This window comes from Agelaius phoeniceus, chromosome 7 (genome assembly GCF_051311805.1).
Source record: "Agelaius phoeniceus isolate bAgePho1 chromosome 7, bAgePho1.hap1, whole genome shotgun sequence".
Classification (NCBI taxonomy): domain Eukaryota; kingdom Metazoa; phylum Chordata; class Aves; order Passeriformes; family Icteridae; genus Agelaius; species Agelaius phoeniceus.
In genome coordinates this window covers 26,812,143-26,839,763 of record NC_135271.1, presented here as the reverse complement: position 1 = coordinate 26,839,763, position 27,621 = coordinate 26,812,143, and the positions used below count along the sequence as shown (strand labels likewise).

The 27,621-nt window shown below is 36.4% G+C and overlaps 1 protein-coding gene across 6 annotated transcripts in view; it reads right to left on the bottom strand.

Annotated features, from left to right (window-relative positions):
- PDE1A (phosphodiesterase 1A) overlaps positions 1-27,621 on the bottom strand; it is a 200,433-nt gene that overhangs the window by 59,135 nt on the left and 113,677 nt on the right. Inside the window, exon 1 of one of the 6 annotated variants that reach the window (XM_077181351.1) lies at positions 13,869-14,071. The exons of the other annotated variants lie outside the window; for them this stretch is intronic. Within the exon in view, the coding sequence (XP_077037466.1) occupies positions 13,869-13,924 (56 nt within the window). The 5' untranslated portion in view covers positions 13,925-14,071. Of the gene's footprint in view, positions 1-13,868; positions 14,072-27,621 lie in introns of those variants that run through there. 6 annotated transcript variants of the gene reach the window in all.

The window sequence follows — 27,621 nt, the reverse complement described above, 5'->3', positions numbered from 1 at the left end:
TTGTGTTTCACTTCCTTGAAATCATAAAAAATGCACCTCCAAATGCAGTTACCTAATATGTCTTCTGATTAGAGGGGCTCTCAATAAACCCTTATGTGGAGAAATACAAGTGTTTTCACTGCTGCAAATGTGTCTTATGAACTTACTTCTTAGCCACTGCTGTGTCTGAGCTTATGCACAGGAAGTCTTGTGGTTGCTAAGGGTTTCATGAATCACATGTATTTCATGATTATTTTAAGCATTTAAGTGGTACACGCTGATCTGTAATTATGATTCAGTCATTAGAAAATAAATATTGATCATGCTGGTAATTCAGATAACATTTTGATATACCAAAACTTCAATCCCATATTGAAGAATTGAAATAGAAGTTGTGCAGCTATATATCAACACTGAATTTTACATTTTCTTAATGATAATAATCTGCTTTTTCATGGTGATATAATTGCCTTGGTTGTTCAAATATTATTTTTATGCAAGATGAAATGGTTTTCCCTCAAACAGGCATTCTCTATTAGGCTTCAATTCATTTTACCTTATCCTAAAAATTTAATATTTACCACTCTAATAGTACATAAATATTATCCTTTGTGTCTCATTTAGTAACAGGTCAAACAAGCATGTTTAAAAAATTTAGTCAAAATTCCTACATTTGCTTTAGCACCAAGCTGAAATCACAGAACACCATGGAAACTCCACAGATTTTCCACCTGAAACCATAAACCAAATTCAAGGTCTCAAAGGCATTTTTTAACTTTTGCATAATTTTTAACAAACCTAATAAAACAAATGTCATGTGCCTGAGAAGCCACAGTGTCCTGACTCCAGTGAGACTAAAGGTCTGCCATGTGCAGCGCTGTAACTTTTCACCATCCTCCACCATCATCTCTGGCTACCCTGGAGAGACACCCCAGAGGAGGACGGTGGGACTCTCTTGTCTGGGACCCTGGTCCTGCTGCTCTTCCCTGCTGTCTCTCACGCCTCCCCAAGTTACTCATCCTTTCCCAAAAGTCACTTTCACCATTGAATTCATTATATGTCATGATCACGAATTCTCACACATTTGAATTTCTCTGACTGTCCTTTGTGCACACCCAAGCTGCAGAATGAACTTAGCCAAGCTTTAAGTGTCTTTCATATTTTTCTCTCACTTCTGCTAAAGAACCATCATTAATACTTATTTGGTTCTGCTATTCAATTCCTTTCCGGGTTGAAGCTTAATCAAAAATCTTCAAACTTCAAATTACTTAGTATGTACAAACGTTTGGGCATTTTCTCTATCTTGTGTTAGATCCAACAAGTAATCAACTGGTCTCTTTACCCTAAACACTTTAACTCTTTCTATTGTCTCAATGTCTACTTCCATTATTTGACATTCCCATTTCACAATCAATCCATGAAATCAAAGACAATAAAATATACAGGAGTGATTTGGAAATTGCAAATTATTCTTCTAATGGCTTTTGCTGAATACTTATGTTTTGTCTGAAGATTGAAATTAAATCCACAAGGTTCTCCTGAATCCTCTATAAATTATATAGGGTCCTAGCCAAAGTTATTTCATCTCGAGGTTGCCAAATACTACAAGATGTCTCAATGTCTTCATTATGTACTTGCTGAATTCACTATCAACAAGCTGGGAAATCAAATGTAAACTCATCAGCTATCAAAAATCATGCTTGAAGATGATGGCCAACCTTTGGTATGTTTAACTTGTTAGAGCTAATGTGATAAGCACACAGAAAAGGCACAAAGCCCTTATTTCCAATAGTGCTTTAAAAAGCTTTATTTTTCCTGCAGATAGCAGCTTTGAGCACAGTGATCAAAGTTGCTAAAAGGAAGATTATCTCCTTCAGACCATGGGACCAGAAAATGTGGGTTGATAAATGTTGATACTCATCCTTTGAAAAGGGCGTGCAAAGAAGTAAAAAAGCCCATCTAAAAATATTGATAACAAGCTACCATATAAAAAGCCAACTGAAGTTCTTTGATTTAAAACTGCATTAACCAGAACTGGTAACTTTGTACTGAAAATATTTTGTATGCTAATACTTAGAAAATATATTGCTGCCATTGCTTTTGAAAGCCTTTTTGGTGCAATTTCTGCAGCCATTAAGGAGACAAGATTGGTAAGTGTTCAGCACTAAAATAATGTCATTGCCCAATGATTAAAGAATCTTCAGCCATGATCAAAGAATCTTCAACTGTGACAGCACAAATATCCTTTCCTCTTCTTGATAAAATCTCATATGAGCAAATAATACAGAAACATGAAAATAATGACAGTTTGTTCTATGATTTCTATGTGGAATCAAACTCCAGTAAGTACTATATAATCTGTATATAATTATCATCTTCATTTCCCTGAGAAAGAAATTAGAGCCAGGACAGAATATCCTTGCTGCAAACCACAGGTCAACTTTTATAAATGTGGCTAAGCCCTAACAGCTAACACTTCTGGTAACTCTTAAATTTGTTGCTTAATAGTTACAGATTTTTTGAGACATCAAAAACCTGCAACTGTAGAATCTTTATCCTAGTAAGTAATGGGGACTCTGCACCTATTTATAAATTATTTTATATTTGTTTCTGACCTGCTGACTTCTTCGGACAAAGCATGAAGTATTTTGTTGTTCCATTTTGTTGCTTAGTATGTAATAGAATCACAGAATCATTAAGGCTGGAAAAGCCCTCCAAGGTCATCAAGTCCAACCTTTGGCCAAACACCACACTGTCAACTAAACCATAGCACCAAGTGCCCTGTCCAGTTGTTTCTTGCCAACTTGCATTTCTCTCAACACACAGAGCTGACAGCTGATAATATATTAAGTGAACAGAGGTTACCTAAAAGCCTCTACAAAAATGCAGTAGAGAAGAAGAGTTTTTTGAAATGGCAGTCCCCCACACTTGGTCTAAGAACATGGTCAGATGTGGTGCCCCAGCTATTGCTGTGTGATCCACTCTTTTTTCTGGGAGAAATTGCCCCACTGCTCCCATATCTGATAGCACAAGAATATGGGTAACAATATCTCTTCAAGCTGATGCTGTCAAAACAATCCAGTTTACCTTCAAGGTACTTTACATCAGTTCTACTGAAGCCTGTCCACACAATCGGATGGGAGTCCCGTGCACGTGCAGCTGTGCTATCAGGTGAACCAGGGTAGCTGGTTCTGCTCTACTAACAGAGCAACATAATCACCAAGATAGTCCTACTTTGATCCAAGCTCTCACTTTTCAGTGGACTTGGAAGTCCTCCTTTTCTGCTTATAATTAAACTTAAATACTTGAAGTACTAAAGTATGAAAGTTTTACTTTTAATATATAATCACACCTTCCAGATGGGATGGCAGAGCCAATTTATCTTGAATTTTATTTTTAATGTGTATCATGGGTTCTGAGGAAACAAGTACAGATCTGTATTTCTGGAATAAAATTGTAAAATGTAGAAGTCCCAAATATTTGCATTATGAACTATTACAGACTATTGCATGAAATCATTTAAGAGTTATCTTAGTCTGCCTAAACTATTGTAGAAAAAATACAACCACCTTAATTGAGATGTCTTTTCTACTGAATAATTAACAGCTTCAACAAATCTATTTTCACTAAAAGAATTTTTCATTCAAAAGACAGAGCAAGACATAAATGCTTTAGCACAACAGCTGTAGTAATTACAGTACAATTTTTCTGTAAAATCATTACCATCTCAGTGGTTCTGAAGAAAGAATAAAGTACATGTAATGTATATGGCAACGTAAAAATATGAATAGGGTTTTTAGTTAAAACCGCAATACTGCAATTAAAATGTAGGGAAAAAATAGGAGATGCTAGAATTCAGCACTCTATGTTATGTGTGAAACTAACTTCTGGCATTTGGAATTGTTAAAAATAAATGTTCTGCTGAAGAATTGCCAAATAAAGTACTTCAAAGCAGGTCTTGGTAATGAGAAGTAGAACATCAGATTAGCTTAAACACTTGAGAGCTATATAAATGTTTTAAAGAGGAAAGAATCAAGCGGGTGAACCTTTTGCCTACATTCTGTAAGAATGGTCATAAATAGGATGAAATGTAACATGACCATTCTTCTTTACACATGAGACCCTGATTTAGGATTTTTACATGGGATACTAAATTTGAATCAGGGTGAGATAAGAAACTGAAATTCACTGTTCTTAATTAGCTCCATCTTTGAATACTTCAGGATTAGTTGCCTTAATCAGATAAAAGACCCTGGACCTCATCAGAAAAAAAATATTTCCAAAAATGTAATTCTTGAACAATATCACACTAAATCCATTATCAAGTGGACAGTATATATGGTCTATATGCACACTGGTTTTTTGTTCTGGACACAGTTGTGACAGAAAGTGTAGCAAACCAAATAAAATACCATTTTTAGCCAATGCTGGTGTACAGCTGCCATTCTCCTCAGCCTGCAGAGTGCCTGGCACTTTGGTATAAAGGGTACAGGTTTGTAGGCCAGGAAGGAGGATTGGATTAGAAGCCATTCCTTAGTTCTCACAGGGTTTTTTTTGCCTTAAATCACACAAAATACAAGAGTTTCTCCTACATGGCTCTAATCTAGAGGACTCCTATAAGGCACAGGCAGCTATCCTCACCAGAACTGCCTTTGTTTTCCCTACTGTGCTCAGGACTTGGATGAGATTGTGTTCATACACACCCCACAAAGCACTTTAACTCCTCTGCTTCAACAAGATGTACTAACCTCACATGCTAATCACATTGTCTTTCCTGATACGAAAACATGCTTTTAAACCAAGCTGATTATCGACCTATTGACTAAATAGGGACCGTATTTCATAGTTTCCAGTTTGTTAATGTTCCAAGTTTGAAATACAGCATCCCTCAGAAGGTGTAGTCCAGAATCTATCAGCAAAAGTGTTATTTTTCTCGTTTTGCTTAAAATGAGAAAATCTAGCAAACATAGACAACTTGAATTTGCCTGTTTATATACACTTTACACATATTATAAGCAGATTATATTGAAAACTTAGAACCTAGTTCTCAAATTGATCATAGAATACTCATGATGGAAACAACATGGACCATCTTAGCTGCTAAATGATACACTGCCCCATTACTTTCTAAAAGAAGCCCTAAACTGCTCTCAAAAGTAACTGCAGAACTTATACATCCAGCTATGTTTAATTACTTGTGAAATGGCTAGAAAATGTTCTGTTTACCAGAAAGAGCTTTCAGCTGGAAAATTACTGGGAGTCTGGCAAGAATTTGTTGATAAGAAAATTTAAAACCTGCCTTCTAATGAACCCACCATCTATCCTTAATGTCTGTCTCTTTTGAGGATGCAGAAATTAAAATGTGACTTTTTCAAAGTGATGACAGTAGAATATCCCTAAATGTTCTTCTCTAGGGGTGTGAAATCTAACCTGAAAGGTTCAACTCACAGTCATGACTAACAACATTCCCAAATATTGCTTCATTTTTCATAGTTCTACTGAATGAATCACTATCCTTCAGTTCTCTACAAAGCATTGCCATTCCTTTTAAGTTAAGAGCTTGGTTGTAGTTTAATTTTAAAATAGAAAACTAGTCAGTTCTTGACTCAATATTATAATGTTTGTTTACACGCTTACTAAGGAAGAAGCCTGTGTGTATAAAAGCAAAATAGGTAATAAAACAATTTCGTAGAAAGCGTAACTACTTACTATGATTTGCCTGTCATATTCTCAAACAGTACATTGTTTTGTTTTCCATTACTTTTCAGATCCTTTACTGCAGCATATTTTTAATTGGAATTTTCAGTTTTGAAATCAAGTTATTCACTTCAATCTAAAATACCATTACTCAGAGAAGTAAGCCTGCTTCAAGGAGAATAGGCAGGTATGAATACAGTAGCAAACAGTCCAGGCATTGATCACAAGGGAGTGCTTGAAGAAAGAGCAGAGAGAAATAGTACAGCAAAGTCTACAGCAGTTAAATTTCCTAAAATTAATGCAAATGAGAAAGTGCCTTGTTCAGTAGTCTCCTACCAATACATTGGTTTCACCTGCAGGTACCTACATGATGCCATGAATATGCAATGCAGGATGTTCTTGGGTGGATGGTGGAGCAAGGGACCCAAGTGCAAAGCTAATGAACAGCTCAGTTCTGGTCAATGTGGGCTCACAGCTATGCCTTAGCCAAGCACAGCTCAAAAGTAGGAGTTCAGGGCTAGTGAGACTGTTTATAGCCTCTCTGCAATTCACTCTGCAAAGATGATGTGAAAATGATGATGAATCAGATGGATATCATGTTTTTGGTCAGCCACCACACTTTCCTAGGTCAGCAAAAATGGCAGTGGCTGCAGTGCTTGTTTGGCTTGGACCCGCAGGGCAGGGCCTGGCCATCTCCTGTGCAGTGCTCAGTATTTGGCCCTACCAGCAAGTGAGCCTTCTAAGCCATTTTATGTATATCTCAGCTCATTATTTCTGTGGAGTTTGAGGTTTTCTTAATGGCATATTTCACAACTGGCAACTAGGGATTCAGTTATTCAACACTCATTTCTGTGGACTCTGTGGTTTTTAAATGGATTAAAAGATTCAAGGACATGATTCTGAAAGATGTGTGAGAGATTTCAGAGTCAACAGAAATCAGTAGTTTCCATCTTGTGCAGTGATATGCACAAAGAAAGGAAAAAAACCCAAACAACTTTGTTATCATTGAGAGGATACACCTAAAAAAAGTACAGAAAACCAAAAGTATAGTAAAACACTCAAATGAAAGGTAAATGTACAGCTGAAAACTTTGCTCCAGCTTATTAAAAACTTCATAGCAAAAAACTTACTAGAAGTATTCCCATATAAAAATACATTAGATATAAATTGAAGTAGAAAAAGTGCACTCCCCATGGGGCTGTGGGATCAAGCAACAGAGAGATCTAAATCTATCTTTATAAGATCTAAGGCAGATGCAAAAGCTGTTAAAACATGTATTTGAATCCATTCTAGGAGAGCTGTGTTGAAATGCCTGATTAATTAACTGAGAGTATACAAAAAAAATCACGTAAAAGACCCCCTCTAAAATAAAAAAACAAGGAACAGTAAGGAAATGTGAACATGACAAAGTATAGACATTGGCATTTCATACAGTAACTACACTAGCAAAAATGCTGATGTATTTTTATGAAGAAATTTGCTAAAGGCCCAGAAACATTTAATAAAGTGATATATGCAGGAACAACTTACAGTGACAAAAAGGCAGGCATAGGAGCACCCAAAGAAAAACATATGATCCATGGCATAACTGTTTGGAGATCAGAGGGCTTTTAGTATTTTGTGTAATGGTTTTATTAATCTTCAGTTTTCTTAATCATTGCAATTTGCTGTCTGACAAATGTGATCCTAACTCTGCATACATCAGCCTATATCTTAAAATCTTGCTAATATTCTACTGTTGGATACATGTTAGTATTTCACATGGAGAAGAAATGTAAGTAAAAAACAATGTAATAATTTTTCCTCCAGTAGATCCTAAATCAGGTATTAAGGAAAGGTATTTGTATTATAGTGAACCAGATTTAATATGAAGTTAATCCAGGGAGTATTTAAAATATGCTTTGCCATAAAATAACTTCTTATGGCAAAATAATACTCTTAAGATTTTCATTCACTATTGAATGACTATTATTTTGATGTCACATCGCTTTACTTAGTTTAAATTTTAATCCAGAATAGTTAATCTCAGACTATTTTCTGGAATACCCTTAATAAAATTCAAATTGGAGCATTGTCCATTAAAAGGACAAAAAATAGCAGAGAAAAATATTCTTACAGTAAAAAGAAATAAACCTTATCAAAATGATCTCAGAAATTACAATAACTGTTAAAGAGGATTAATCAAAATAAAATTTAATTAATTTCTGCCCTTACTCAACCACAAGGACTCTGCTAGATTCTGATATATTGAAAAAAGAGATCTTGGCATCTCCACCCCAAACATGCTTACAGAAATGACATTAATTAATTTCAGAGGCAGAATATCTTGACATGCAGATACATATTTGATTACACATGATGTTAGCCCCCAAATATGACAACATACAATTTAATCATGAAAATCATTCCTTTATGAGGTAGATTTCTGACTATTACACCAGTGATTTGTCCCCTCTGATTACAAACCAGACTGTCCTAATGATTTAAGGCTAAAAATCCAGCCTGTGATTCTTTTTCATTAATTACATCAACCTCACAAGTCTAACTGCATCGTGCACCTGCAGTCCCTTTTCTTCAGAAGCCTATAAAAGTTGTTAAGAGATGGACATTTTTCAAAGACCAATAATAATGGTTCCATTTATCCCATGGGCACATAAATAGAAGTGCAAAGATTAGAGCAACAAAACCTATATCTTTTCATCTGCTTTGCCATTCATCTTTCCATTCCTTCCCAGCTGCCTCCAGCTCTGATGAGGCATAGGCAGTTCCCTCTTCTCTCCACATGTTCCTGCCAGGACTCATGGATGCACACTCTGCACTTTCATGTTGCAGTCATTAAAACCTCCTTCACCTCTTTAGCATTCCCTTTAATTCTGGGGCCAGGCATGAGAAATACTGACTTTGCCCCTATAGGCCTTCCCCACTTCTGTTCCTCTTGCTCTAAACTGAGCCTGCCCTTTTTTATTTTAATTTCTTGGTGTCTGACTGAGATTTCTTCCTGCCATTCAACTCCCTGCACTCACACAGTCATGCCAAAGTTGTGAACTGAAGAGTAACATCATTAAAGTGGGCATTTTCATTCACCTACAAAATATTGCCTTTCACCTACAAAATATCCTACACAGAGCTGTACAGCTCCCATAGTGAGGAATTTTATTAATACACATCTTCACTTTAAGTTTTTAAGTACTGTTTGATCAATTTTTTCCCCAGATTTATCTACAATATTTAAGAAACACCCCTGAAAGTATATAGCAGTCAGGTCACTAGGCAGGGCAGCTTGCTACAGATCAGTCTTCTGAGACCAGCTCTAGCAATGATACAGGTTTTTCTGTTAGGCATCACAGGTCAGCATTTTAGGTGGCATGGATCTCACAGAGCACATAGAGGAGTTCAATTAGTTCACATGAACACACGTGCTTTCTATCACATTTTGGAATAATGGCATGAAAAAACAAAATGAATGTTTTCTAAGTGAAGAGTACCTGCACTTTTTTTTTTATATAAAAGTTTCATTGCAAAGCCATGAACAACTTCAGTTATGAAGACAGGTAAGAGCCATCAGAGAGAGAATTCATTAATTCCTCATGCATGTGATAAAGATGCATGGATTAACAGTTCAGGAAGGATATTTTACTGTTGTCACCAGTGACGCACAGTTCGTGCTTCAAGTGCACCAAACTAATTTGCAGTGCTCTTCAGAAACATTTCGCTCCTGAAAATACCTAAAGCAGCTGAGCCAAGTGACTGGTGCCAGTAAGGCAGGACTCTGGGACTTGCAAGACACAACAGCTCTCCCACACACAGAGGAGGGATTCATTATACAAGTATTCCTCAAACAACACAAGCACCAAGCTGTCTCTTACTATACCCACATCTACACATCCAGGCTGCTGGAACTTGTGACTTAGCACTAAACTTCACTGGGAAGAACCTTCCCTTTCCGCACCCCAGTCTGGTTACATACCAAGAACCAATCTGATCAGGATAATTGCTTTCTCTTGAAATGCTGGAGAGCCTCTTACAAGCTCCAAGTTCTACATTTGGTACATGCCAGAATGATTTTGAAATGACATGAAAGGTCCTTAGAGGAAAACACATAATCTTTAACAAAATAATTATTTGATTTTTTAATCTTTTAATGCATGCCCCATTTAACTCCAACAGATATCTACTAGCAGAAGGTTTAAAAAATATGTCCTAAACTATCAGTTTTAGCTGTCTCATAAAGCAATCAAATGTTCCTTTCATTGGTGCTGGAATAAATGCTACCTTAAGTCTCACTGTGTTTTTCAGTAGCATCCCTTATAACAGTGTAAATTGAATACATGTTAGGCCTAAATCTGCTTTGGAAATTATAATCACTTTTTCTTTAGATTTGCTGCAATGTCTTCTTGTGATAAATAAGGTTGGTTTTGAGTTGGCTTTCTGAATCTTGTCAGCACTTCCCAATCCCACATTTGTACAAGTGTGGCACTTTTCCAAAACATATTGTCTCCTAAATCTTACTAAAAATCTTTAAACAGTATTTTGCAGACCTACATCAGTGAATGAACTTGGAATCTTTTCTTTTACAAATAGGATTATAGGAGCTCCATAAAAGTCAGTTAAGAGATTTTTCAGACTTCTTAGATGTTTTGAATTTCAAAAAGAAGGTAAGATAAAAATATTATGATAATCCTATTCATCTTGCTTATGGATTTTCTAGTTATTCAACCTGTCATTACATTTGACTAGCTGCTCATAATTATTAAAAATATAAACACTGCTCTAAGATGGATTAATGGTGGTGTGTTTTCTCTAACAATAACAAAAAGTCTCAGCAGTTACTCTACTGTGGGATTACACAATGTAATTATGTGATCTGTAAGAACATTTGCAGCAGCCTCCTATAGAACAGGACCACTTTTATTTACTACTGGATTTTGCTATCCTTCTAAAATTTAAAATGAGAATGTCTAATTTTGTACTAATGTTACAGTGGTTCTCCTAAAGTTACCTGTTCCATTCCATATTCAGATTTGACACAATTGTAGTATTTGACATTTATGTTTACAATTAAGACTATAGGCATTCATATAATTAATACAGAAAACAAAAGCATAAAAGCTTTGCAGACCTTTCAATATATCCCTGGAAGAAAACAAAAAAAGCTATTTCTAAATAATATAGATTTCATCAAGTAGGCTAGGATGAGCATGGATGTTTTTCTCAAGCAAAATTTCACTGGAAATTGTACAGTATCAGAAAAGCTTTTGGGTTTGAGTAATTGGCATTTCCTTATGGAAACTAAGCCTGTATATTGCCAAAAACCTCTTATCGGCAGAGCACAGAAAGTGGAAGCCTTTTGCAGTCACTTTACTTTTTCTGAATGTTCAGAGTGGTACATGACAGAAGACCTTTATGCCTTCAGCAGCTGATTCTCATATGGATCATCTGATAAGGACCATCTGATAAGGACTGTTCTGTTGCTCTACATCACTGAGTGCACGAGACCTCTGCTCAGCTGACGTAATACAGATCAGCCAATTCCTGAATATCTGCTTTATCAGGAGAACTCTCAGCAGCCCAGCATCAGCCCCCAGTCTGCTCCCAGTTCCTGCCTTACTGATCTGATAATCTGCCCCATGGACTCTCAGACCAGGACACCAGAATGGAAAAAGAGCCAGGATGTCCAGCTATGAAAATAAGTATATGAATTCACAATTCTGTACTTTCTTCATGCACATAATTAAGACAATTTACTCATCTTTTCAGAGAGCAGCAGGTAGCAAAGCACTGACAGAGAAGGAGGAACAGAAATCATCTATGTAAAAATTCACAAGGAAAAGAAACAAGCATAGAAAGTTCCCATTTATGTTCCTTTTAACAAATTTAAATTTCCTCTTACAGCTAAGCAATAAATTATTATCAACATTATTTTAAACCACTGTGAACATGTTTTCAGCTCCAAAAAAGGATTACAAGTTCCATATTTTTTAAGCTCAGACCACCTCAGAAAAGAGCTATTTGCAAAAGAATATATATGCATTACAACTATAATACCTCAGCTAGTTCCATTTCTAAGAGAAAAGAATAATTATCCCCTTCAAAGTTTAATCTAGTGCTGCATTTAACTCCATGAAGCCAACTATACAGGACACAAAATTGCCATCTCAGGACAGATGTCTTGTGCTGGAGACTTTTGTCTTGTACAAAAGTACCTGATCTAAAGATCTGCTCAACCCAACAGATTCAGATTTCTGCATTTTATACCTCTTTCACAGAAATACAATAAATATTAATTATTATATTTAGCAAATATTTTTCCCATATTACCAATGTATGTTTAAATGACAAATATTCTAGATGGGATTATTGGATGTGCTAAAAAAGGTAAAGATTCTGGAGAACTGGACTATAATGCATCTACTATATGGAAATTGTAAAGGTTCCTGAAGGCAGAGTGTAGATTTTTGTTCCTGCTTTGTTCAGACATTTTTGATAGAGTGACAGAAAATTTCAGTTCAGTTCTTTCTCTCCAGAGAGGCACACATCAACTGAAAATATCTATAAATATCAGTAAGGAAGAAACACTGTGTTAAATTGCTAGAAAAATCATAACTGGTATGATGCCAAAAGGTCCCTTGAACATTAACCTGTCTATTGATACAGAGGGCTGGCCATTGGCACCAGCTGCAGAACTCACAGGGATGGCAATATCTGGGACAAAACCAAAACCAAACCAAACCAAACCAAACCACCAACAAAGAGTAAAACCCACTGCCACAGTAAATCAATAATTTTCTTTTAATGCCTTTTCTTTGAGATGCGTTTCTACAGATTACTGCACAGGATGCACTTCCAAGGAACTGCCTATACCTGGTGTACTGGAGAAATTGGCTTCCTCCCATGACCCAACAAACAGTGCCAGAACTCACTTTGCTGCCTGTGTCATTTCTCAAGTGAGGTCAAAGGAAAGGAGCCAACCTAAAGGGCAATCCAGTCTGTCTTCAGGTTTGAGGGTTGGCACACATTTCAGTTCTTGGTACTGTTATAACAAAACCTTAAATGAGACTTGAAAAAGTATTAACAAAATAGATAATTAACTGTAGATATGGAGGGGGGAAAGCAGCATTCATAATAAAGCTATTATGTACCACAACTGCTACCAATACCCTTAAATGCTTAAGGAATAACAGAAATGTCCCTCTTATACTGATTTTGCTCTAAATCCTCAGCATCTAAAGTCATGACACCAGTTCAGTCTGCAACTTTTGTATGTTCAAAAGCCATCTCACTGGGAATGCTCTAGCCTGGTTTTCTGTCTTGTTCTCTGAAATAGAAGGAAAAGCAGTGTAGGCACAGAACTAAGGAGAGGATTACAAACTGATTAAATGCACATAGAATACAATAAAAGAGACAGATTTTCCATTTCCAGCAGCCAAAAAACCAAATCAATCTCTTTAAAAAGCTGGTTAGGTCATCTGAAAGGCTTTCTATACAGTAAAGAATTGAATTATGGTTTCCTGCTCCATTATTTGTTGTCTTTGGTCACCACCCAGGTGCATGGAAAAGTTTTCAAAGTAATGTTTATCCCTGAAAAAAGAAAATTCTTGAGAGCTACAAGCTGGCTAGCTCCTTTAGAAGGAAGAAGAGGATTTGCTTAATGTAGTTCTGGCACACAAAGCATAAATCTGGGCTCAGAAAGAGATGCTGTATAATCTAGTCTTTTGCTTCTCTCAAATTGTATGCTGCCAGAATTGACAGAAGATTTTACAATCCCTGAAGTGCAAAGCCTTCTGTGCAAAAATACACATGCTCATTTTTACTTATCAGCTTAAGAAGTTGAGTGGCTTTGTTTCCGTAATATTGTGAACAAGACAAATTTGGAATGGTCTGTTATATATAAAAGTTCCTGTCAAGAGGAGCAGCTGCCTAGCCAGAGCACTCAGAGAGGGAGAGCTCAGCTCTGTACATTTTACCCACAGCAGTCAGCAATTACGTGTACAAGCAGTTCCATTAGCAGCCAGAGGAAGACGACGTAATTACACATTTGTGCGACTTGGCCTCAGAACAAAACAAAAACAAAACCAGGAGCTCAATTAGTCATTTTATATACTAATCATACAGCATGCCCAGAAACAGGAGGCTCAAAACAGTTCTCTAAGACAGGCATCTTGCTGCAGTGGAGATGCCCTGGGGTATCTCACCTGGTCGCCAGCTGCTGCTCCAGAAGAGCGCAGGTGTCCTGCTGGTCCTGGGTCATATCTGCCAGCCCTGGGTGGATGTCTCAGGCACCCCTGGGTGTCTCAAATGGCACTAGATACTGTATCTGAGCCACTGATGCAAGCCTAGGCTGTCAGCTCTGCACAGGTAAGCAAACACACTCCTTCAGGCAGAAGATACTCAGTTCAGAAATCACTGAAATCTACTTGAAGACAAGCGAGAGAAGGGTTACACTTCTCAGAGACAGAGAGTGTGTGGGATGGTGCTACTGCTGCAGTATGACATAAAAAGCCTGGTCTCGTACATGTGTCGTGAGGAGAACAGAAAAGAGAGAGAAAGCCACAGACAGAGCAAGCACATATATACTGCAGTCTTCTGACATGTCAGGAGCACAGTTAGTTACCCCTTTTTTGTATGGTTCCTCACCTTCTGTGACTGATTATAACCTGATTTAGCAAAGGACTTCTCATCATTTCCACCATGCCCAGGTTTTACCCCACTTCTCAGTCAAGTGTGATGCCTAAGTAATCTGAATAGGAAAGCAACATACATTCTTAACACCCCATACATTTTTACACCACCAGAATGGTACTAAAGGAGCAGAGATTTAGTCCATCTCCACTGCTGGGCAAATAACATACTGGCCATAACATAAATGGGGACCAAACCAATGAGATAAAATCTATGGCAATGTTTTCATTTTCTCAAATCATCTCTGCTCTCCTATCTTGGGCTCTATTTTATATCCAGTTTATTAGTTACTAGGTCTGACTACCAGGTTACCCAGGGAACATGTGAGTGCTCCAGTGTAACAGCTCCCACCTCCTCTTTCCTGTCTCCCAGTACTAAATCTTCCCAGCTGCTTCCCTCTCCCTTCCAAACAGAGGACACACACTGTGGTTCCCTGGGGAGAGACCAGCTGAGATTTTTTTTCCACAGTCAGCTGTGTGAGATGGTACCTGACCCCTCCAACATGGCTGACATCACTGCTTATCACACACAAAGCTGGAATTCAGCCTTTCACCTGTCCTTCTCTTGCTATCAGTTCATTTGACCTTAAAATCCTTCCAAATAATATTCATCTACTTTCACGTGAGGACAGAAAAGGAACTAAAGGACAAACTTGTTTAAATGTGATGGTTATCTCAAAGCCAGTTTTCAGAAATGAGCTAATAATAAAAAGCTACATAAAATGAGAGTATCTTAAAAGATATCAACATAAACTATATTAAAATAACCCCAAAATAATGGAAAAATTGTTTGTCATGAACAACCACCATTTTTAGGTCTATGTGAGGACCAAAACATTTAATTTGCAAAACAAGAATATTTTGAGAGTTCAAATTGTGTAAGTACAATGGACACTGGACTTTGAGACATATATTTTTATGTTGAGCTAACACTCATAGTTAGGGGAAAAAGAATCAGCATCTGAAAAAAAACAACTGAATGGTCATTTAAATGGCTAATTACCAAAATTCTGCCTGGACTTTATGATACTGCATCTGAATTCCTATTCTAACTAGGACCACAGAGATTTGAAAAGTCTATCTGACAAGAGGTACATGCTTAGCTTTCCTTAGCTCCAGTTCCATTTATAAAAAATTACAGACAATAATTTATGTAGGATACTTTATACCACAGGCCAATAAGAGGAACTTACTAAACCAGTCACAGTAACTTTCCTAAGATCTTTCTATATGTAGAATTTAGAGCCACCTCAACAGTCTCCCTGCTATTTGCCATGACCATGGTACAAGTACCATTCTTTAAGGGATGATCAGCAATGCTGATCACATCTTGCAATGGGACTTTCCCATTTCCCAATGTCCTGAAAATCATTATGCAGGTATGAATATCATTATGCAGGTATGAACAGGTACCATTGCATATAACATCCCGATACATAAAGTCTTAGTATCTTTCCCTTTTTAAAGAAAACAGCATTTGTCAACACAATTTCACTTCATCCACTACAAACTAGAAAACAAATGTGTTCAGGCTGTGGAAAACATCTGTGATATCTATGCAAGTGTTTAATGTAGCAGCTTTATATGTTCACACAAAGCTGGTTTTGAGATTCTCATCAAAGAAGGTGGCAATTCTGTTATTTTACCTCCATTCACTCAGCACTGTAAAAAGTGAGATACAACCATCTTAGGCTGCTTTAGGGAGAATCCAGCTACTAGAAGTAATTTGACTTGGTTCTGGCCTATGGCACAACTATTGCCATATAGAAGTTTTCTCCTAAAAAGTCATCATGAAAGTAATATAAATAAACACACGCTTCTATTTTTATACAATCTATTCTGCTAAAATTAGACTACTCGCTTTATTTTTGAGGAAACTATCCAAACATATTAAGAGCCTATAAAACTGAGAAAAAAATCTGGCCTGTCAATAACTGTTTCAACTCTTTTCAAATCCCAATGACTTTCTGAGATTTCTTACCCACCTAAAGGGGGTAAACAGAAGAGCCCCTGGCCCCACACAGGGGGCAGCTGCCCAGCAGACACCTGAACACAGCTGTCATAGCACTGAGACAAAATTGTTCAGCTCGTGCTTCTGAGAACACTTTGCTCTGGTGCACACCTGTAATTGGAATATTTGCAGTTTTGCAAAGGAAGGAAGCCCTATTTGCTAAAGCAGGAAGCCTCATTTGTGAACAATGGAAAATACTACTAAACCTTTCAAATAATGCCAGTAATTTTTGCTGTAGAATTGCACAGCACACCATATCACGTCACTGGAGCCTAAAATAAAACCTTCCCAGAAACCCAAGTGCCCTATAATACTAATTTTAAGAGGTTCCAAAGTTATTCCAAGCAAACGTTTTTATCTAAATTTGGCTATTAGCCCCTACAGTCAAACTGAACTTGGAAAAGGTTGTATGTTTGGGATAAATATAAGAAACAACATGGAACAACATGCTTTCTCTGTTCATCACATGAGCTGTAGCTCACTGAGTGCCAGCTGAAAGGGAAGCCTAAAGGTTAAGAGAATATGCTTTTTTCACTTGTGATTCTGCCTTGTCACCAAACTCCCAATAGCTGTACAAATCCTTCTTTCCACTCAGTGACCTCTGAAAAGATGCTCCATAGTAATATATCTCTTGAGTGTCTTTCTAGAGGTTAAAAAGTCATTTGTTAGTCAAATAAGACCAAAGAGCTCATTCAGGGCTCACCCACCAGGGCATATTCATGTTATTACAGCTTTGCATATGTACCAGATACTACTGGCATTACTGAAATTTTGTCATAATAACAGGTAGCAAAAAAAAAAAAAAAAAAAAAAAAGATAAATAGCAAGAAAAAGAACGGGTGCATCAGCAGAGAAGCATAATTGTACTAAAAATGTATGAAGGCTCCCATGACTTTTCCTATTTTCTAAGAAAAACGTGAAAAGATTGAAGTCTCATCCAGCTGTTTCCTGACACAGGAGAAACCAGCATCATTTAATTGTTAACTGCCCTGCCACTTCTGACACACTTTCTGCTGAAAGATGCATTTAATTATTTACTGTGACTGAGCCTGTTGGGCTGCCCAGAAAATGTTCAATTCAGCTGGGACAGGGCAGCTGCAAAGGCCTTGAAGTGCTGAAGTCTCAAGAGTCCTGACAGGAATTCCCCTCCAGGTCAGGGACAGTCATACCCTGCACATTCCCCAGCAAGAAGAATTTTGTAACAGGAAGGTAAAATACAAAAAATTACATTGGGAACAAGAAAAAAAAAAACCCTAATGTTCATATTTTGTAGTTACTAACAAGGACATTCGGTGCAAGGGAAAACTTTTATCCTTCTTGTCTTCACATCTTGCAATTTTCATCAGTTTGAACAAGGAGAGGTTGTGACATTAAAACTACGAATCTGACCTGATGACTTTCAAAGAGAAAGACATAAACCTGCTTTATGCTTAGTTTTAATTTTAAAAGTATTTATGTTAATTTGAAAAACAGAGATAAAAAACGGTGATTTTAGGTTACTTAGCACTTTTAGAAATAGTTGATAATTTTATGGAAAATGTAAAATCTCATTTTTGAATTTTCCAAAATCAAAAGTAAGTTTTGACTTAAAAGAGAGGATTTAAAAAAATGCAAGCCCATTCTCACATAGAAAACATATACTATGCAAAAGAAACCATTTTGTTGAAAACAATCATAAAAATAGAAATCTATCAAACATCAAATGGCTTGAAAGAAATACATTTAGAAGTAATCTGTAATTTGTCACATTTCATAATTTAGAATTAAAAGCTAAAAGCTCTACAGAATCAAGCTATTTGATTTTCTTTTATAACCTGTGTACTCTACTCTGTCCTCACCCTAAATATGCCACCTTGGAAAGGGTTGCTTTATTGTCAATGTAATGTGAAAAGCTGACTCCATTAAGAATCTATTATAAATTTAATGGATTCCTACCAATTTCTTGTCCTTGGGTAAAGAAGGAGGTTCTGTTATGTTCCTGCAATTTCAAGCTTCTATATCTACCTTGTTTCTGTACTCAGTCTTGAGCAAAAGACAGCAATGCATATAAATAAATGCAGTAATAAGTGCTTCTTCATATTTTATAATGAATACATGATTAAGAGTTTCTATGCTGAATAAATACAACCAGTAGGTTATCTAGGCTTTCCTCATCTGTTTTCCTTTAATTGCTGATAATTTAAAAATAAAAATCTATCCACTAAATGTGCTTCAATACCAAGGCATGCACTCAAAGCTAGGAGTAAACTTATATATAACTCTGTCAGAGACACAGGGATTTCCATCATTTTGACAATTTATGACAATGTACTTAATATCTTGTGAATTAACTTTGTTTTTGCTATCATGTTTTATTTGCATAAAAATTAGCTGGGCTAAAATGTTAGGACAAAGCAACCGAGCCTGGTAATGTGGGGTTGTATTTAGTAGAATGGATTATATTTTCATAGCACTTTCTATCCAAGGATATTGTGACATTTTATAAACAAGCTGAGACTTACACACCAAATTTTATCTCTGTTCTACAAATAGGGATACTGTGGAACATGAGGAGATAGGTACCAGGGGTCATGGGAAACAGGACAAGATTCTCTTGGCTCACAGGCCTGTTCCTGCCACTCTGTGCCTGGTGTTTCTCCTTTATGCTGAAAATCCAGCAGGGATTAGTTCCATTGCCCAAATCTCCAGCCTCAAAGCTCCACAGTGACTGGAAACTACCTCCTGGCCAAACCTAGCTTTTAAACCAAGGTCAAAGCTTTTCCTACAGGTTCCAGTCCTGATGTTTGCATTCATCGTTCTGCTGACTTCTGTTTTATTTAACACGGTCATAAGACTGCCTAGCTTAAAAATCATAGATAATGGTTTCAGATGATTTTATTCCTCCAAATCTATGAGATGGTTAAATGGGAATAAAGAGCTCACTTAAAATGCCCGGAGTCATTTTAAAATGCAAACATTCCATTACTTTAGAAAGTTACATATTTTACCTCTCCTCTTTCCTTGCTGTGTAGCTCAGGTAAATGATAAAATCAGGTCATATTGTAACTCCTACAATACAATGGATCCACATTTGCAGGTAACTAACTGGTCTGTTGAACAAACCACAATACTAATATCAGTTATAAAAAAAAGGAAAAGAAAAGGTTGAAGTTTCAGTAAGGCACTTGATTAAAGTAATCATTTCATGTTTGCTGCTACATTCTATGGTGTTGCTTAATGCAGATTTCTCCCAATTAAATCAAAGATTAATAAACCGAAAAAGTGCATCAAATTGCAAATCTTGCAATCTTTAAACTTGTCATTTTAAATTATTTTTTCAAAGTGCAGAAGTACTAGTAGCCCAGGTAAGGCAAATTTAATACTGAACATGACGAAATTTGAAGAATAGCAAAAATACATGGCAATAATCCCATCAGACACTATGATATATTTTAATTCAATATATTCATAATATTGGAGAATCTATCATAAATCTATGAAGTCACTCGCTCACTGTAAAAAAAATGCCTTAATTATTTTACCTAAATCTTAAATTAAAGAAAGAGGATTCTAGAGTGCCAAAACCCATAATCAGTCAGATCAAAAAAGTATTGATTTTCAGCTGCATCCTGTTCAAAATGATCATGAGGTTGTGCTTCAGTTCTTGACAAATTTGTGGAACTAATGGTAACTCTTCAATATTGTAAAATTCAAATTGCATTCATGAAAGCTGGGCTCATTGGAAACCCATTTGGAAAACATCCTTGTTTCCAAGTGACCTTTAGCTGTGAAACTCAGTGCTGCTATTTGTTACCAAAGGGACTATTTTTTTGCTTTTAAAATAAGCAAAATAATGGGGTTTTCTTCATCTACAAATCATTTTATAAGCCTTATGCTCAAAAACACAATAATGCATAACATTGCATTTTGCTCAAACCACATGAGAATAATTGTGTAATGTTTCCAAAGTTCTCCCACAGGATGAGATACATACTCCAGTATCATTAAATGACACATATCCTAATTTTGTTTCATCTTTTCTAAATTTGTCTCTGATACACAGTGATTGAATTCCCAATTGCCAGTTCTACTGCTTCTTAGAAAACAGCCACACTAGGGGACTATTACTGCCTATTATTTATTCAGTACTAAAACCAGTTGCCATATTTTGGGTAGATGTTCAGAGATGTATCAATGCCAAGATTTCATAACATAAAAAGCAATTTTGTTATGTAGAAACAAAACTGCTTTGTAAGCCACTGGGAGAGAGAGCACATTTAACATGACAACATTTCTGAGCCAGTTTACTGGACAAACAATTCTACAGCAGGGAATGGAGGGATGGTGTTTCTCATGTGCAATATTTACAATATTTTAAATTATTTACTACTAACCCCAGGAACATTCTCAAGACACACTTTTAAAAACATTTAATTTCCTTTTAGCATTTACATGCCACTGAAAGGTACTGATGAAGAAACTCAGATTATTTAGCTGCATTTTTCTTTTGAAAAGACTCCATAATTTGCCTCAGGTTTTGTTCCCATCTACGAAGAAACTCCTCAGAACCAAACTGAAATATACACCTTATTTCACTATGATCTTGAAAAGTTTTTGTACTCCAAAATAAGATATTTTTCAGCTCAGTTAAGATCTCCTCTGCTGACTGCTTGTCCAAAATCCTCATGTGCTATACAGATGGGGAATCTCCACCCACAAGCAATGGTAAAGGCATAAGAAGCTGCTAGTGGAAGAAGTAGTTTCCTGAAACTATCAGAAGTATCCCACATGCCTAGGGATGTGGGCAGGCATCACAGACAGGCACAGTACTTTCAAGCAGATGCCTCTTGCCTTCTTCTCTCTAATCCAGTCTGCCCAGATGCTAAGCACATGTTTCCTGCTATTTCAGAGATGCATATTGCTTGACAGAGTTCAAGGGCCTGATAACCAAATGTTCTACTTAAATTCATAGCTTTCTCTGACGTGTAGATCAGGGCAGCTATCAGCAAGCAAAAGCCAGAATTAGCCCTTCCACCCGCAGGCTATTTAAGCACAAGTGTGGCTGTAAGGTCGTGCCCAGCCCATTTCATCCACAGCCTATTTCCATGTTTAAACTTCACAGATCTGGGTGTTAGAACACACAGCTGAACCCACCTACTCTGACAACTTGCACAAGGTTTTGGAGCTGCTCTTGCCCAAAGTTAACAGTGATCACCAACCCTTTCCAGCCTGCTTCCTCCCCCCCAGCATTTTTTCCAAGCAGGGATGTGCCTTGGATTTTCTTGGTGACTTTCTGCAGGGCCCTGGCAGGCAGAGCACAGAGCCCCATCAGCTGCTGACCACAGGCACACACCTACCTGGTGTCACATCAGGAGAACTTCACAGAAAAACAGGTCTGTCTGCTTTTCAGCTGTGCCTCAGTGTCCTCTCACGAGATCCCCACATAAAAGGACTTACAGAACACAGTAATGTGACACAAGTCTCTTGATTTGAGAATTACCAAAAAAACCCCAGATGGGATTGTTGTTTTACACCCCTTTCTGAACATTAAATAACGTGCTGTGCTATAAAATATTAGAATACATTATTCAGAATATTATAGGAGAACTATAAGCAGAGTGTGAAATATTTATAATTCTTCAAGGGGTTTTTTGTACTACTTAAAATTCTGGAGTATTTCTTTCAAAAACTTCAAAAAGTTTTATTTAAAATTCATTGATTTATGCTTTATGGTGCAATAACTTTTGTCCAATTGTGGTTTTTATTACTACACAAGAAATAGCCAAGCTTTCTCAACACAATGTCACATTATTCTCCATAAAGAGAATCAGAGTACTTGTCCCAGAAGCTCATGGCCCAGAATTCAGAAGGCATGATGTTTTCTCTTTGATAAGCATGTTTCATGGCAACATCTCCGCTGAAGTATATGTATTAATTGTGAAACGGGTGATAAAACCAGAGTTCTTAAGCTATTGACAGATATTTTAAAAAGAATAACCCTAGATTACATTATCTCCATCCTTGGACTCCAAGAATAGACCCAGTTCTTCCAAACTCAGCTGAACAATATCCTGCAAAAATCTAATCAGAGTGGGGAGGTTCCTTCCAACCTGTTTTATTCTATACCCCTATGATCTAGTAAAGGCCATTGAAAAAACTCCTTCTTCCTGATTTTCAAATTTGCCTTTCTCACATTGTAAAGTTACCTTTACTGAGGAAAAATCATTACAATAAGCTACAGTAACTAGAGCAAGCTTGGGATCTTGAAAACATGAAACAGCCATTTATCCACTTAATTCAATGAAGTTAAAGATGTGATAACTGCTCATAACTTATCACATGGGTTAACTTGCAGTTATTAATCACAGTGGAGCTCCTTTGATCACCCCGAGGTTCTTACTGGCTTCTGCACACTTAAAAAAAAAAGTATGAATTTTGCTCACCTGATTATGCTGCTGGGTAAATATCTTGAGTCTTTATGAGTTTTACATGTTAGATCAAATGTATTTTCCTAATTCAAGCAATATTGCTCTTTTCCCTTTTCCTTTCTTCAGCCTTTCTAATGAAATCTTATTCATTTATGAACTTAGCAGGAAAAGCTGATCTCATACTCTTTTATTTTTGTTCCTGATAACATAGGCACATCTAAACTGGGTCACAATTCAAGTCTATCTCATTCACATACAGTTTTGAAAATATCAAATCTCATATACATTTGAAAATGGATCTGCAAAAGCAGATGTCCAGGGAAGAGAAAAAGATCAGAAGTAATATACAATGATACTGGATTGCCAGCATGCCAGCCTCTGGCCATGGGGGGTAAAGGACTCCCTGATACAGAGGTGGTTTCCATGTGTCTAGAAATAAATAACTATTCTATGAAGTTTCTCAGTCTCTTTCTGCACTCTTGTACATTCCTGGCATCCACAATGTCCTTTGTCAAGGAATCCCTCAGTATATTGTGATGTTGTGCAGAGAACCATTTATCATTTATTCATAAAATGTCATGATGATCTCTCTTTTTGTTTCTTGGTAATTTTGTTTCTTGTTCCTATTTATTCTGAACACATTTATTATTCACATTTTAAAACCCTGTTGGCACTATATGCAGCAGCAAAATACTAGTCCACTTTAACCCAGAGCAACCCGTGCAAGTCACCAAAAGGTTTTGTCTACAGAATACAAAACTGTGTGCAATATATTTAAAAAGATTGCTCTTTGGTTTAACACCTAGCTTTCAGAGTATAAAGCTCCCTGTACTATATTTCAAAGTGGATTCCTATCAGAAAATGTTATGTTCCTTTCCATTATAAGAAGTAAGTTAGGATACTCTTAAAAAACAAAGTTCTTATCTTTATCTGTTTTACGTGTGTCGTGCCTCTTCCACAAAGATCTAGTTGGTCTTTTAAATCCGCTTTTCATTTGACTACTTCCTTTAGTCCCAAAATAGCTCCCTGATTCTTTCTGCAGCTGCCATCTTCTTGAAGAAAATTTTGTTGTCCATACTGGCACTCTGGTGACTGCTCTGGCCCTGATAAGGAAATTCCCCCGTGTCACCATTTCCATCAGGTTAGAAAGCAAGAATCTGGTCAAGGGAACTCCATCTGCATCCAAGGCAGCACTGGCTGAGGAGTGGGGTAAAGGTATCTGTGTCATATCACAACTGATCTAATACATCAGATAGAGAGTTGCATAAACCCTACGTTCATTTGTTAAGCTCAGTAGGTCCAAAAGCCATGTAGAGAGCAAATCCCACAGCACAGCTGCTTGAATTACTCCAGTATGGAGATAAATAACTTCTCTGTGTGCTCTGAAGGGAAGATTTACAAAGGTTTTCTAGGCATTGAGGTGGTCCAAATGTAGCTGGCAAAGGCATGGTCTTATATAAGTGACTGCTACGAATCTGCCAGGATACAAACAGTTATATCCAAATAGCCCTGTAAACCCACCCCTACTTTTAAACTGTGCTGATAATTGAAATCACTCTCATATAAGCACTTGCTAAAAGCAATGTCTTGAGATTTTTCATGTTAATCACAATAATCATCATGAACAGGTTTACATAGAAAAGAGTTTCATACATACCAATGAGCCCTAACAAAAAAAAAGGGAAAATAAACTAGCAGCAACAACAGCAACAAAGTGATGGCCAAAGGAAGTAGACTGTAACATTGCTGGCTATCAATGAGTAATTTGAATTTGCATGTCCCTAGTAATTCAGAACATAGAGTAGGAGAATAACATGCTGATTAGTTGGGGAATAATGGAATTGTGAGCAGTTTAACTTTCTGCTTTTTATAAGGACTGAACCAAGTAATCTCAAGTGTCTTCTTGATGTAACAGTAAAACAAGTAGATTGATTAAGTAGAATAGAAATTATATCACCAATTTTCCAGAAAGATTTAGACACTTGAATACCTGGTAATGTAATTCAAATTGGCTCACAAAGGGAGGTATTTTTGAGAATTACAAATTGGCATGAAAATCATAAACACAGTGACATCAGGATGAGGTTTTGTGTCTTTGGTAATATTCAGGACTAAAACATTTTTCTTTTTATTTTACTTATTTTTCAATAATGGAAAAACTTTAATGGAATTTTCAGGTTTTCAAGTCAGGTGGTAACAAAGACAATTTTAAAGAAATTGTAAATGCACACAAAACAATGTTAAGAAAATAATCTCATAGCACTGGAAGCAAACAAAAAGGTGAAAGAATATATTTCAATATGCATTTCAAGGGGAGAGACGAAAATGAATACTACTGAGATAGACTTCAGGAGACCAATATTCATGCTAGTGTGTAATTAAAAATAATTCTGTAATCTGGATATATTTAACTACATCTTGGAAAAGAAAGAGGGCATTATTTCTCATATTACTTTGGTATAAGAAAATAAATGGAATTAAATTTTCCTATAACAGAGCAAATCCATGGAAAGTAGAAATTGCTCAAAGAGAGCATTAACTGGGAGCTTTAAATACTCGGTTGAGGAAAGTTAAAAATAATTAAGTATAGAGTGGTTCACATTTGACTGGACTAACAGCATCTACAAATATTTTAAGATCATAACAAAAAGTAGAGCAGTTATTCAGTATAAGACTCTCATATTAATAGCCTGAAATTAAACATGGAAAAATTGAGGCTGAGTATCAGGAAAGCTTCCTGGCAGCGAAACAAACTGGGCTCCCAGGGGAAACAATGGAATCCACATAGCTTTAAACTTTTAAAACTAGACTAGACAATAACAATCAGTGTAGGGGAATATTTTTGTATTGGCAAAAGATATATTACTTGATACTGGTAGGCCATTGCCATCTCTGGTTGAAATACATAAATCCCTCCTGTAGATGATCACAGATTAAAAAATAAAAAACAAAAAACACAAAAAAAAACCCCAAACCAAAGCAAAAAACCCCACTGTGTTTGAAAGAAAATATTTTAGTTATTCAAAAGAAATTCACAAAAATCATTCCAAAAATAAGGCGGAGCCAGAGCTCATGTTTGTTGTGCTCTACAGTTTCTTCCCATATAAAACAGAAAGAAAGAAAAAAAAAATTATTTTAGGTGAAGTGTTAGCCTATGTTCTGCTGATTTGATGTATTAGATTGTAAGTAACTATGCTGCCAAGTAATTCTGCTATGTGTTTTGTAAGTTTAAGTTGTTGTCATGGTGACTACAGTTGGTCTATAGGTGTCTTTTTTTCATTTAAAATCTAAAGAAATATTTTTATTAAAGTGAATGGGAAAATGTTTTTAGTTTAAAGTTTAATCCTATTGTTAACTATTTCCTCTTAATCATATGCCAAAACTTTTCAAACCCTCTTGATACTCATTCCTTCCTGCACCCATTATTTTCCTTTCAAACAGAATCTTTTATGTTTAGTGCCAATTACTGATCTTGCTTAACTTCCATATCAGCCTGGCTGACATCAACACGAATGCGCAGGTGTGACTTCCACAGAGCAGCAACGAGTCAGGCACACTGAGTTCAGAACCATGCTATGAAATAAGATGCCTTTAAATACGATTGTCCCAGTCCAGAATCTTTTAACAAGTTGCACAGTTTATCAATATGTCTTTGCAGATACTTTCCTAATTTAATTTTTTAACCACTAAAAAAAAAGCTTACACTTTATGTCCTAAATGCAAAAATAAAAAAAAAAATGCCCAGAACAAAGTTGTTCTGCCTGTTATTTATGTCACAGAGAAACAAAAGTTAATATTCATTTACTGGCTAATCTTTGTAACATGGAAATGTTTTGCTTTCCAAAATTAGGTGGTTGATTCAGGGTGAGTTATAAAAACCTCCTGTTTGTTTGAGAAACAAATCTGAACTGGCAAAATATTTAAAGCAGTGTTCAGCAACTATCATGAAAAAGGATTACAGAGAAAACAAATCACATAACAGGAAGAAATATTCCTTTTTTAAAAAGTTATTAAATAAGAAAGAGCTTTTCATTCTGAGGACAATTAGGAAGAAGAGTATTGCTGCAATATAGTGATTTTGTACCTTTTAAAACTGTTGAAATTGACTCTGATGTACTAAAATAGTATCACTGGTGGAAAAAGTAATAGTGAGAAAGTGCTAATAAGTCCAAAGAAAATATGATACTTATTTGTGAAGCAGAAGGTTTGATGGCTCTGTAGTTAAGGATGCCTTGTGGCTTTTTGAGCTCTGTTTATATTTCCAATACACTATGCAAACTTGCTTCAGCTAAAAAAAACATGCAGTAATGGAACCAGAGAGGAACAGGCTATACTGTGAACAATGATTCTGTGACACAGCCATTACAGGGTCATGTCCCCAGAATGGCCAAGAGATGTGAAGTCCATTGTTCAGATTTCTTTTGCTGTACAAGAGACATGCACCTCTCTGCACAAGGCAAAATAAACTTAGCCTATCATTTAGGGGTGAAAGTGGAATTTAAATGGTCATAGGTCTACAACTGACCTTAATTTCACTGCAGATTGGAATTTTCAGAGTTCTCAGCATAATTAAATATACAAAGGAAGTTAAATTAGTGACATAGAAGTGATAAAATATATTGACAGGCACCCGTCCTTGAGATAATTTCCTGGCATTGACTATTAAGAATATAGTGCATCTATGTGAATTATTGATTGCAGTGATAAATCTGGTACATCAGGGCCAGCTTTTGCCCAATTATTTTACACAGAACTGCTCTCCACCCATTCAAACAGACCTAACCTCACATTCCACCAAATGAGGGTAAAAGTGCCTGACACCCAGTGCAGTGACCGTAGTGTATTCTCC